Below are 12,428 nucleotides of genomic sequence, written 5' to 3' on the forward strand. Positions count from 1 at the left end.
AGAAGTTAAATTCTATCACTCCAAAATGAAAAGTTACAAATTTGTTTTCCCTAGATACTTCCCTGTGAAAATAAATTCCTTTACTGGTAATTTATGTAAGAAATGTTTTGGTTTGTTAAAAAGGGCACTGAGAGGGTATATAACTTCAGACAAGTCATTTAACCTCTTAGATCAAGTGCTCTCTATATCCCTGCTACTCAAAGTGTGGTCCACAATCAGCAGAACTGACATCACTTGGGAGCTTGTTAGACATGCAGAATATTACGCTTACTATAACTCAGTATAGGAAACTACTATACCCCAGACCTGCTGACTCAAGAGTCTTCATTTTAACAAGATCACATGTGGTTTATATATATATATGAAAGTTTCAGAACCACACCTCTATACAATCAGGGGGTTTGACTAAATGATCTTAAATTAAGGTCACGTATAACTGATTATTTTTTCAAGAGAAAAATCAGATCTGACAACACTGGCGCCTGTATTCTCATGCGGCAACAGTAGGCTGGAACTGAGTAGCAGCTGCCTCATAAGATGGGGCATGCACTCTCCTTGGCTTCCCCAGTCCTCATCTGGCCCCTCCATGTATTTATATTAACTGCTTGCCCCCTATTTAGCCACTAATCTAAATTATATAGATCCCAAGCAGTAATGAGGAAGTTCTTTTTTCAGTAAATAAGAGAGGCCTTCAGAGGTAAAAATTCATTAGCTATAAGTAGTTTTACGTGAAAGGAAATAAATTGTTCATTTACCTTGATGGGAAGTAGTGAGGTCCAGGTAGGAAGTAAGGGTGATGAAAAGCGAATCGAGGTGGCGTCCCAAATAATGTGGCTGCATGGCCAAGGGGAGGGGGCTGGCAGACATGTGAGTGTGGAATAGGAGGAGCTTGGGGGATTGGAGCACTTCTGGGACAAGTGGAGATGCTGGGATACTCCTCGGGAGGCTGGATGGTAGAGGCTGCAAATCTGGCGTGGGCAGTACTTGCACTAGTTGGAATCCTGCTGGTGCTCTCCAGAAAGACAGGAGTGGGTCTCTTCACAGAGTGACTGGCTCCAGAATGCAGCTGATGAGTGTCCGTTTCGGAGGGCCCAGCAAAGCACTGGGGTAGGAGTGGTGGACAGAGGGGCAAACTTGGAGCCTGGACAGCCACCTGGGCAGTACTGGAGATGCTTGGCTGGAAAACTGTGATGGGGCTTGGGCGCTGGACTGCAGGTGTGGGCAGCGGGATGGCAGGTGGAGCTTCATCTTTGGAAATAAAAATAGCATGGGTCAGGCATGAACTGAGTCACTCCATATTTTTCTTTTTTCAGCAGAACTTAATAAACTATACAACCAGAAGCCTTCACTAACCACCTTACCTAAGAACATCACCACTCTATTTTACCATCTTGAACAAACTGAAGCCGTCTTGTTCATTTATTTTACATTCTTGTCTCTCTTTCCCACCTAGATTCTAAGTGCCATAAGAGGAGAGACCTTTTCTGTTTTGCTCACTACTGTATCCCCAGGCCTCAAAATTCTGCCTGGCACAGAATAGGCCCTTAAAAAATATTTTTTGGATTAATAAATAAATGAATAAAATGATTGAGTGATTGAGTGAAAGACAAATACACACAAATGCTGGCACATACATAAAAATGTTTCTAAAAGAAATAGTATGAAACTACTGATAGTGGTTACTTTTAAAAGGTGGTCATCTGGAACAGGGGACAGGGCCGTGGGACGCCAGACTTTCATTTTATACCTATTGGTACTATTTGAACTTTCTATTCTCTAAATATATCAATTTTATTTTACATATTAATAGAGGTTTCATCCTAGTGGTATGGGTCATTTTTCTTTTATTTTGTATACTTCTCTATATTAAACTAAATTATAATTGACATTTAATTTTTTAATTGGAAACAACTAAAGAAACAATCAGTAAAATTATTTTGCTTTATTGCATTCAATATGAATACATAAGGAAATTCCCAAGTGAGACTAAGACTTGCCATAGGTCAGCAATTTGTGACAGATAAGAAAGGAATATTATCGCAGCAGGGCATGCTGGATATAGCAGAATTTTTAGAGGCAAGTGAAATAATCATGTATTTGATCTTTTTGATCCTGAAGAAGAGAGGACTGCTGACCGAGTTGCTGAGTTATCCAAATGACACACTTAGCCTAAATTTAACTCAAGTTTTCCACAGAAATACAGAGAGAAGCCAAAGCAATAGATTCATGATCTAGTTTATTTCCATGCAGTTAGGTCTCTATTAATATAGAAGATGCAGTCCAAGAACAGACCCTGTGGTTAGAAATGTTTCTGTCAGAGGCCAAAAGGATTGTGAATCTTCTCTCAGCCTTGGCCAGATAACACCTTCCTCTCCTTCCTTCTCTCCAGATAAGTCAAATAACTACCCCTCCTCCCCTTTAAACCTGGAGGTAGGGAATTAAGGGGTATATCTGTTTCAAGTTGGACTCTGACCCAGTGAAGTAGAGGCAACACAGGAGCAGGGTGTAGATGAAGCGGTACTGATTCTCAGTTAATGGGGTTACATGGACTAGCCCTCCAATCTGTGAGGCACAGGCCTTAGGCCTTTCCTGATTAATCAAACATAATTTCCCTCTTCAGGTTCCCTCAGAACCTATAAATCTATCAAACATCACAAAATAGTGTAAATTTGCAGGTCTGCCACCCTTACCACAATCACAAAACTGGAAGCTCAAGAGCAGGAACAGTTTAATTCATGTTTGTATCCCCATTACCTGGCACAGAACTTGGTTAATAATAGTTAAGAAAGGTATGACTAGATGAAAGAAAAAACAAACTAACAAATAAACCTATAGCTGACAGAACCTCTACCATTCATCTGGTATAAGGAAAATCTCCTCCTCCATGCAACTATGAAGCCAGGCTGACCTGTAAAATCTCTCAGTTTTATTCACTGAATTATCACTGCACTCAAGACATCTGCTCCTAAAATCTACTCTGATGCAGACTTCTTTTCCCTGTACAGTACAAGAGGCTCTTAGTCCTCAGAAAAGAAGTATGGTCATTTTAGGCAAAGGAAACACAAATTATAGGAGCCATAGAGAACAATGATATTATTTCAGTTATTGAAGAAGGAAGGGACTCATCCTTTAGCTGATACAAATGTTCTTTTCTACCAAAGATATTTTTATAAGATAAGGGGTACCGGTGAGGCATGAGGTGATAAAATCATGCATCTATTTAACTAAACAAATATTCACTAAGCAACTAACATGTGTCAAGCACCATTTTGGCCTGAGGTAAAAAATCAGATAAATCAGGTGCATAGAGAGTTATATGGTAGTATAATGAAGATGTCCTAAATGTCAAAATTCATGTTGCTAAACAAGAGGTTAAAGTCTGCAACACCTAGTCATCACTGATAAACTGTCAGTGAATAGGGAAGACTTGTGGAACGGGCAGAGATCTAATGTATCACGCTGTAGATAAAGTATGGAAAAGACCAGCCAGTCACCTGGTTTCTCTCCTCTAGCATACAGCTAGGTTACATTTCTCAGCCTCCCTTGCAGTTAGGAGTGGTCCTGTGGCTCAGGCTGACCAATGGAATGTAAGAAGAAGTGATATGCACCACTTCTGAAACTGGCCCATAAAAAACTCTCATGCATGATCCTCCATGCTCTTTTCCCTTCCGCAGGTCATGCACACTTGGATGCTACATATCAAAGATGGAAGAGCCATAGGTTAGAAGAAAACTGTGTCCATGAATCCCTTGGAAGAAAGCCAGAAATACTTATTTTGCACTTTACATGCGTAAAAAAGTAAACCATGATTCTGTTTAAACCGTTATGTTTAGATGAGTGTTGAAGCAGCTAGCATTATCTAATTGTTACATGAGGTACAGAGCAGAATTTTAGATCTATAGTACAATATGAGAAGAAAAGAAAAAATTTAAAGTTATTAATAACTTTCAACAATTCTGGCAAATCTCTCCCACCCACTCCTAAAGAGGAAGACTCTACTGCCTGTGTTGAATGGATGAAGGATGCAACCAGGCTTTTGTTGTGTGACTGGGATAAACAGGAAGGAGTAGAGAATGGCATAAACTGAGGACAGACCAAATTTCTCTACAAGAAAAAGTTGTATAGAGGTAGAAAGAAGAACAGGAGGAAGAGCATATGGCTGAGGAGAGAGAAACAGAGGCAGAGAGAGGAGGAGAGGACAGAGAGAAAGAGAGTAAGAGCAGAGACATAGAGACAGAGATGGGAAATGGAGACTTGGGAAGAACAGTTAGACAACTGCTAAGAAAGATGGGACTTTGGGGACAGAAATGGTAATGAGGAACCTAAGAAGACTTACTATATATAGTTTGAACCATAAGATTCCATCTTCCTTGCCTCATAAGAAAACCTACAATAATGATCTACATCACTTTTCAAGGAATTTTCAAGCCATATCTTTGTTTCTTATGGATATAAAACTTTGCTAGGGGACTTCCCTGGTGGCGCAGTGGTTGAGAGTCCACCTGCCGATGCAGGGGACATGGGTTCGTGCTCCGGTGCGGGAAGATCCCACATGCCGCGGTGCGGCTGGGCCCGTGAGCCATGACCGCTGAGCCTGCGCATCCGGAGCCTGTGCTCCGCAACGGGAGAGGCCACAACAGTGAGAGGCCCGCGTACCGCAAAAAAAAAAAAAAAAACTTTGCTAGAACTGATCTTAAGTCAGGGACAAGACCAGATTTTTTTGCATTATAATAACAGTATCAGAACATTGGAGGGTTTTTTTTGTTCTGTTTCTGTTAAATAAGAACAGATGGGTAAACCAAAATCACATCACATGTTTACTACCAAAAAATTAAAATAGTAGTAAACATTTTTAAAGTAAAAATTTAGAGAAAATGTATGAATTCAGAAGAATGAAAGATGTCAACTGAGTTTGGATGTAATAAGGAAAACCCATTTCAGGTTTGAGAAATAAAATGTAGAAAATGAAATAATCTCACCAGAAAATTCCTAAATATATAAAACTGACATTTAAAAGCCAGGCTAAAATAAATATAGCTTCTACCAAACTTCCAGAATCCTTTAAAATAAATTTGACCACTTAATGTAAAATGAAAATGCTGGCATAACTGGCATCAAAGACATATGATAAAAGAAAGTATCTAAAAAGTATTCTGGACTATCTGGCTGTAAGTACTTTCAGAAACTAGAAACAGGAGACAAGCTCACAAGATCAAAATATCACAAGATCTTAGGTAGCATTCACTGAAGAACTTTAGAGAAACTCAAAGTTAGAGCTGAGAAAATATTAGATGAAGTAAATACAAATGGTCTCTCTGCCAAAAATGCTATGCCAGAGCATTTTCCAAGTTATTGTAAGTAGTGAACTTGTTATTGGAAGTAGTGAACTTGAGAACTATAGTTTGGTAAGTCTATTTTCTACACTTAAAAAGCTGATGAAATCTATACAATGTATTAGTGTATAAAGGTTGCTAGGAAAAAAGAGAGCAAATTTTTTCTGATAAGAGATAAATTATACCTCACTCCTCACTAACTTGATATCTTTCTTCCATGGGAATAAACAAAACAAGTTTGAAAAACACAATTACCATGACTTTATGTTTAGAACATAATATAAAATTAATTGAAAGAAACAAAAAAAGGGGTGGTGTAAAAATTTGTATCTGTAGGTAATAAGTGATTAAAAGTAGATTCTCTTAGGGATTTGTGCTATAATTTGTTCTTACTTAACAATTTTATAAATGATTTAGAATATAAAATATATAGTGAAATTTCCAAATTTGCAACTGATAACAACTCCTCCAAGTAATATAATGCCACACTGATGAGTACAAACTAAAAGAACATATTTCAAAAGTTGTATGATTGGGCAGCAGAGTAGCCAATAAATCTCATCATAACTATTATATAACTATTAAATATATATATATCATAATTATTATACATATAACTTTATATATCTGGGAAAATAATTCCCAAATTTTATACTTAAAAGATAATGATTTTTTTAATCATTTGAGATCCAATTAAATCTTTACTGACACTACATATTACTAGAAATAAGAGAAATTTAAAAAGAAAAGAGCAAACAAAAGATCATTTTCCTTAGATTTGATTACTTTGTATATGGCTCTGAAATGCTTCCTATAATTCTGCTTCTCATACTTAAATAAAACATCATGTATGCGAGAGCTCTACCACTTTCTATCTCCCCAAATCTTTGCTCAGAATTGCATAAAATTAATATATTGTATAAAACTGTCAGCTGTCTCAAGTAAGAACACTGATAAATATATTTCTGGGGAGAGAAAACATACAGCATTTAACTGTGGATAGAATGACATGGAAGAGGGGTCTTAGAAAAAGGGGTAAAAAGAAGAAACAGATGATAAAAGTGTAAATCGTAAATAACAGATAAAACAAGGTAAGTTTTTAAAAAAAAGCACAATTAAGCCTAGATTGAAATACAGGATTAAAAGAGATACTACCAAATAGCAAAGGGTGAAAGTGCCTGCCTGTTCTGGGAGAGGACAGGGTGATAGGATCAGCTTTCTTTGCCTTGAGCCTAGATACCCTGAAAGTGGCTTTGTTGGTATCCATTGCTACAATGATACACAGGAAAAAACCTGAAAATGTCTAAGATCCTAATAAGTTAATTTTCAAGATATCTAAACCTCTCATCACATAGATATGAGGAGGCAGAAACTGGAAAGAACAGTAGTTTCAGGACAAGTGATAGCAAGTAGTGAACGTACAAAGCTCTGCCTAAGAGATGACTAAAATAGGCTCTGGAAGAACAAACTAATGATGGATAGACCTATAACAAGTTCTTAAGATACTAGATTCTCAATTTTGGGTTCTTAAAAGCAAAAGACAGGAATGTTGTGAAGAACTGATAACAGAGGAGAAATTTAGGGAAAGACAATGTAATGAACGAAATATCTGGTAGAAGATAACTTCCATTGCTTTTCTAGGGCAGCGAAAAAAAAAAATGGTCTTAAGAGATCAGTCACTACTACTATATTCCAGGACAGGATGCCTCATACCCCATCAGCAAGGCATTCTTTTATACTAATAGTAAAAACATATTCCTATTTCCTATTGAATTACCTCAGTCATTTCCTGCATTATCTGCATAATCTATGGACTCATCCTGATTTGCTTAAAAGGTCTGACACAGAATATTTGCTACTCTAGCAAACCAAGGGTTTTGATGTCTACTGAAATCTTTCTTTCCCTGATTTAATGTTTTCACTCTATTTTTGATTTTTTCTTAACATTGTTGTCCTAAACTCTTAAGCTAACAGAAACAAAATTTCAAGTTAAGAGGTAAAATGATCACACAGCCATTAAAAAATTTGTAATCTACAATAAAATCAACTCACCAACTGAATGAGTGATGGGGTTCTGTAGGCTGGGAATTACCACAGAGTAGGTAGGTGAGCAATAAGGATAAACTGTTGTTGAATTTGTAGAGATGATATTCTGTGTGGTACCAGAAAGTACATTGGAAACGCTTAGAGGGAAGCGTTTTCGCTTCCCTGGACGAGGCTGATAAATCCAACCTAGAGAAGATAAACTATTTTTAATTTGAACATATAGATCCTATTTAGCCTTTAAATAGTTCTTTGCACATTAAAAGTCCAAAACACTTCTAAGTCTTCATTGTCTAAAGTATCTTTTCCAGCTCTATGATACCATTTCTGTGCATTTTAGCATATATATCCATATGGCTCCTAAGTAGTGGCCAATGTTGTAACCCATAATACAAAGGAAGAGGAAGGGCAAATGTCTTTTATCCAAAGACACATAATGAATTTATAGTAAAATCAACATTAAAGGCACTGAGTTTGAATCCCAAAGCTTTTCCTCTACCCATAAAACAATGCCCCAGTAAGATACTATTTGTCTCCTCCTGTTTCCTCACTCTCTATAAGACACAATTATCTATATCTTACGATGAAGTGGTTACTAATGACCAGTCACTATTTTTATGCCTTCTTCAGAAAGAGTCACTCTCTTAGACTTGGCAGTCTCCAAGTCCACAAACCACCCAATTTCCTTCCAAACTCAGAAAAGTGGAGTTAGGGCAGTTGTAGCCACTGCATAACCAAGAGAATCACTGGTTCCCTGTAACCACTGCTCTGATGATTCCCCCCTAGAACCTTTCTCCTACTACTTTAGAAAAATAGTTATTCTTTTCCCACCATGCACAATATGTTGGCCATACACTGTGCTTTTACCAAGCTTAATATCAATTTCCTCACTGCTGGGGAGAGAATCAGAATTTATTTCAAACTACATCATGATGAGGATAAATTTATCAATCAGAAGGCAGCACTATATTCTGATAATCATATAATATTAAAATGGAGCATGGTGTTAATGCCTGTAGCATGCGCTGCATATTTTCTCTGTTGCTCTGATCTGAACTTCATTTTCTAGCATATTTGAAAAATTATAGCCTAGAACTCTGGAGCTTTACCTTCATTACGTTTATATTTATATATTTAATCAAAACGACAGTAAAACTGTTTGTCCTCAGGTTTGCATTAGTTGGCAAATATGAGACCAGATATCCCTCTACCTTGTGCTGTTTAAGGAAACTTATGCCCAGTATCAATTAAATCATTACTGTAATATTAGCCAGTATTTTCTCTATTGTACATATCAGATTAGAAAAAAATTACATTTTTGTATTTCAGTCTCAAACTAACCTATTCTTTACCTAAATAAATTTAAAGAAATTAGAAAGAGGCTTTGTTCATTTCATTTGATTACCAGGAAATTCCTCTCTGTGCTTTTCTTTAATCTTTTGTGCTTCATCATAATAGGGTTTCTTTTGTTCTTCACTAAGTTTGTTCCACTCTAACCCGAGCTGGACACTGATTTCTGCATTGTTGGCTGCTGGGTTAGCTTTGGCTAGTGCTGGCCGGTGGATCCTTGCCCAAACCATAAATGCATTCATGGGTCGCTTCACATGACCATTTCTGTCCTTACTGAAGGGAGTGTCTGGTATTCCTACATGACAAAAATTAAGAGACTAAATTAATGTGCCACACACACACACAATTTTAAAGTGAAGTGCACTTCCACCTATATTTACTTTTTAAATATCTGGAGAAAATATACACTTCAATATAGCCAAGGAACTGCCAGTGTTCCAGAATTCCTCATAACCCCTGAACTCTGCATTCTAAACTGTGGCTTAGAAAGACTCTTCTCTTCCTCAAAAAGAATAATATTGTTGAAGATACTGTGGAAGTAATAATGTTGAAGACACAGTAAACTGCTGGCTTACTACTTCTTTGAGCTATATTAATATCTCTAACAATAATTAACATTTAGTTTATTTCCCATTAAAATATTCTAGTACTGGGGGACAGGAATTAGGACTTATTAATGACTATAATCCCAGCGCTAGGTGGGTGTACCCTAAATGTTTAAAGGAATTCATTTACATGCCACTGGAGTGCCCATTCAAGCAAAAATACTTATAATATTAATATACTATATTATTTATATTTTGTTATGAAGGTGAAGCACCTGCCAAGGTGGGTCACTAACACTAGTTCCATGTCCCAGGAGAAAAAATAAGAGGAAAATAAGAAAGGTGACTTTTTGAAAATCACAGAGACAGCTGAAATTACAATAAAGGAAGTTGTTTAAATTCACATCTCTTACATAATTCATCAAAAACCACTGCCTATACACTTCATATACTGTTTCTCTTTATTTTAGGGTTACTTGATATATAAAATTTTAAAATGCACAAAGGATGAAATAAGTATTATAAAGAAAGCTTCCCCTTTCTCTCCTTTAGAAAATGAAAACAAAGTTTAAAAATTACTGACGATAAAAAGCAAGAGTATGGGGTACAGATGAACTTATTTGCAAAGCAGAAATAGAGACACAGATGTAGAGAGAACAAACATACGGGTACCACGGGGGGGAAGGGGAGGGTGGGATGAATTGGGAGATTGGGATTGACATATACACACTACTATGTGTAAAATAGATAACTGATGAGAATCTACTGTATAGCACAGGGAACTCTACTCAATGCTCTGTGGTGACCTAAATAGGAAGGAAATCCAAAAAAGGGGATATATGTATACGTATAGCTGATTCACTTTGTTGTACAGCAGAAACTAACACAACATTGTAAAGCAACTATACTCCAATAAAATTTTAGAAAAAAAAAAAGCAAGAGGGTGGGGTGGGGAGGAGGAATCAGTAAAGAAAATAAGAAAACAATGAAGATAAAAGTCAATGAAGATATGAACTGAAGATTAATATGACGTTCCATTGACATTTACTGCCATAGTATTCTGTCTGAATTACATCTTAAAATAAGAATTTTCTAGCTATATATTTGGAAATAACGGATAGAAATAAAATATCTACTTGTAATTGTTACTACTGTAACTGTGGTCATTTCTTTGAAAACAACTTATTCTACAGTGTTTTCATTTTCTATATTTCTGTAAGTCCTTAGCTTTTAGAATACCATTACAATTAATTATGTACTGTTCTCGCCTAGAAAATGTTTACTCTTCATTTTTAAAGAAGATAAATCACCTCTATATGCAGTATAAACTTTCCTGTTTATTTTTTCATTAAACACTATTTTTTCTTGTTTCTTGATACATGTAAAAATACTGAGCTACTATAATACAATATTTTAAAATGTTGATTATCTGTAGCATATAAACTGAGGGCTTTGTGTTATCTAGCAAGAATATTTCTATTTTTGTGTATAAACATTAGTCACATCTAAATCTCATCCTCCACTGGGCCTTAAAAAAAATAATTATTTTTAATGTTTGGGAATCCTGAACGTGTTAGCGTATTTTACTGGTATATGTACAAGTCAGAAGTGATCTTTGCAGACTTTGCCCTGAACCCATGATTTTATTTTTCTAGTTTATGCTTCTCAACAGCTGACATGTCAGCTACGGGGCAACAGCCGAAGTTTAAAAAACCAGATTGTTTCCCCTGCCGTCTAATACCTGCATCTGAGGGAAGCACGGTGAGTGGGACATCTTTGGTTTCAATTTTTACAGAAGGCTCCAGTAAGGACTGCATTTTAATAGGCACTGGTGTCAAGGGGACCTTGGTCAATCCTATCAGCTCTGAAGGTGGAGGTCCCTGAAACTGGATCCGGGCTCCGGGGGGCACGGTAGGAAGAGTCAAAGGGATCCTGAGGTCTTGCTGGTGCGGCCCAAAGGCAATGGACGGCTGGGTCAGGATGACATCCTTGCTGCCATGGACCAGGCCACTGGACGCGGGCTCTGTGCCGAGCCTGGAGTCCTCGCGGAGTCTCTCAGGCTCCTCCGTTTTGATGACTCCTTCGCTGATAGCCGCCAGGCTTTTGCCTTCCCCTCCTTTCGCCGCCGTGAAGCTCATGACCTCCTCCTCTTCCTCCATCTTGCCCTTCTCGTCCCCTCGGGGGCTGTCGATGGCCGGCCCGGGGCCTCCTGCCTTCGCCGCCTTGGAGGCTTTAGGGCCCGCCTTGACGGCCCTCCGAGGTCCCACTGACGGATCCAAGCTGGGGTCCAGCTCCTGCTTCTCTGCCTTAACGTGCACCGGCAGGGGCTGCCCCAGGTGCAACTGAGGCCTGCAGGGGGAGCCCTCGGGCGGCGGCGGCGGCGGCAGCAGTAGCAGCTCGGGCCTCAGCTGCAGCAGCCGCGCCTGCGCGGGAGAGGCGGCTGCGCCTTCCTCCCGGGCCTGAAGCAGTGGTGGCCCAGGCGGCAGCAGTAACACCTGCTCCGGGTTCACCTGCAGTACCCGCCGTGCCGCGGGCTGTACGCCCGACGCCGGAGCCTCCCCGCACGACGAGCGTAACGTCACAATGGCGGCCGCGCACGGGGCGAGCGGCGACGCAGAGGGCTCCGCGGCCGCTGCCCGAAAGAAGGCGCCCTCGACAGCCACCGGGGGCGGAGCGGGGCGCAGCGGGCGCGGCGGGGTCGCCCGCGGCAGTTGGCGCGGCTGAGGCGGCGGCTCCGGCCTGGCTCTCTCCATGGGGGGAGGGGGACGCCCCGGCCTACTCCCGGCCCGGATTGTAAGCTCAGCCGTTTGTTGGCGACCTTCTCCCCTCCCCCTTTCAGTTAAGAACCTTCCACGGCCTTTGCTACCCAGAACCCTACGCGGTTCAAAAAGCAGCCCTTGGTCTTGGCCTCGCCCAACCACAAGTGTCTTGGTACCCCCCCACCCGCGGTCCGCCAATCACAGGCACGTTCTCCGGCTCCTCCCGCCCTCCACGCACCCCTGGTACCGAGCCCTCGAATCGCCCGCTACGGCCGGGCCGCGGCACGTGCTGCCCATTTTCCCCCTGTGACTCTCCCTCTCTTCCGGTGTTCTCTTCAGTCCGTTGTCCTTAGTTACCTCTCCCCAGTCCGGAGCGCCCGACAATGGCGTTGCCCAGG

The 12,428-nt window shown here is 39.8% G+C and overlaps 1 protein-coding gene across 4 annotated transcripts in view; it reads right to left on the minus strand.

Moving 5' to 3' along the window:
* Positions 1-12,209, minus strand: part of SOX30 (SRY-box transcription factor 30) — a 37,250-nt gene extending 25,041 nt beyond the window's left edge. Inside the window, exons 1-4 of one of the 4 annotated variants that reach the window (XM_073802756.1) lie at positions 11,013-12,199; positions 8,782-9,021; positions 7,386-7,565; positions 756-1,248 (exon numbers count right to left, since the gene is read on the minus strand). In XM_073802756.1, coding sequence (XP_073658857.1) covers positions 756-1,248; positions 7,386-7,565; positions 8,782-9,021; positions 11,013-12,024 — 1,925 coding nt within the window. In that variant the 5' untranslated portion in view covers positions 12,025-12,199. Of the gene's footprint in view, positions 1-755; positions 1,249-7,385; positions 7,566-8,781; positions 9,022-11,012 lie in introns of all 4 variants that reach the window. The other 3 variants (XM_019924828.3, XM_073802755.1, XM_019924829.2) reach the window with 3 other exon arrangements.
* Positions 12,210-12,428: the final 219 nt, after the last annotated feature.

This window comes from Tursiops truncatus, chromosome 3, assembly GCF_011762595.2.
Source record: "Tursiops truncatus isolate mTurTru1 chromosome 3, mTurTru1.mat.Y, whole genome shotgun sequence".
Lineage (NCBI taxonomy): Eukaryota > Metazoa > Chordata > Mammalia > Artiodactyla > Delphinidae > Tursiops > Tursiops truncatus.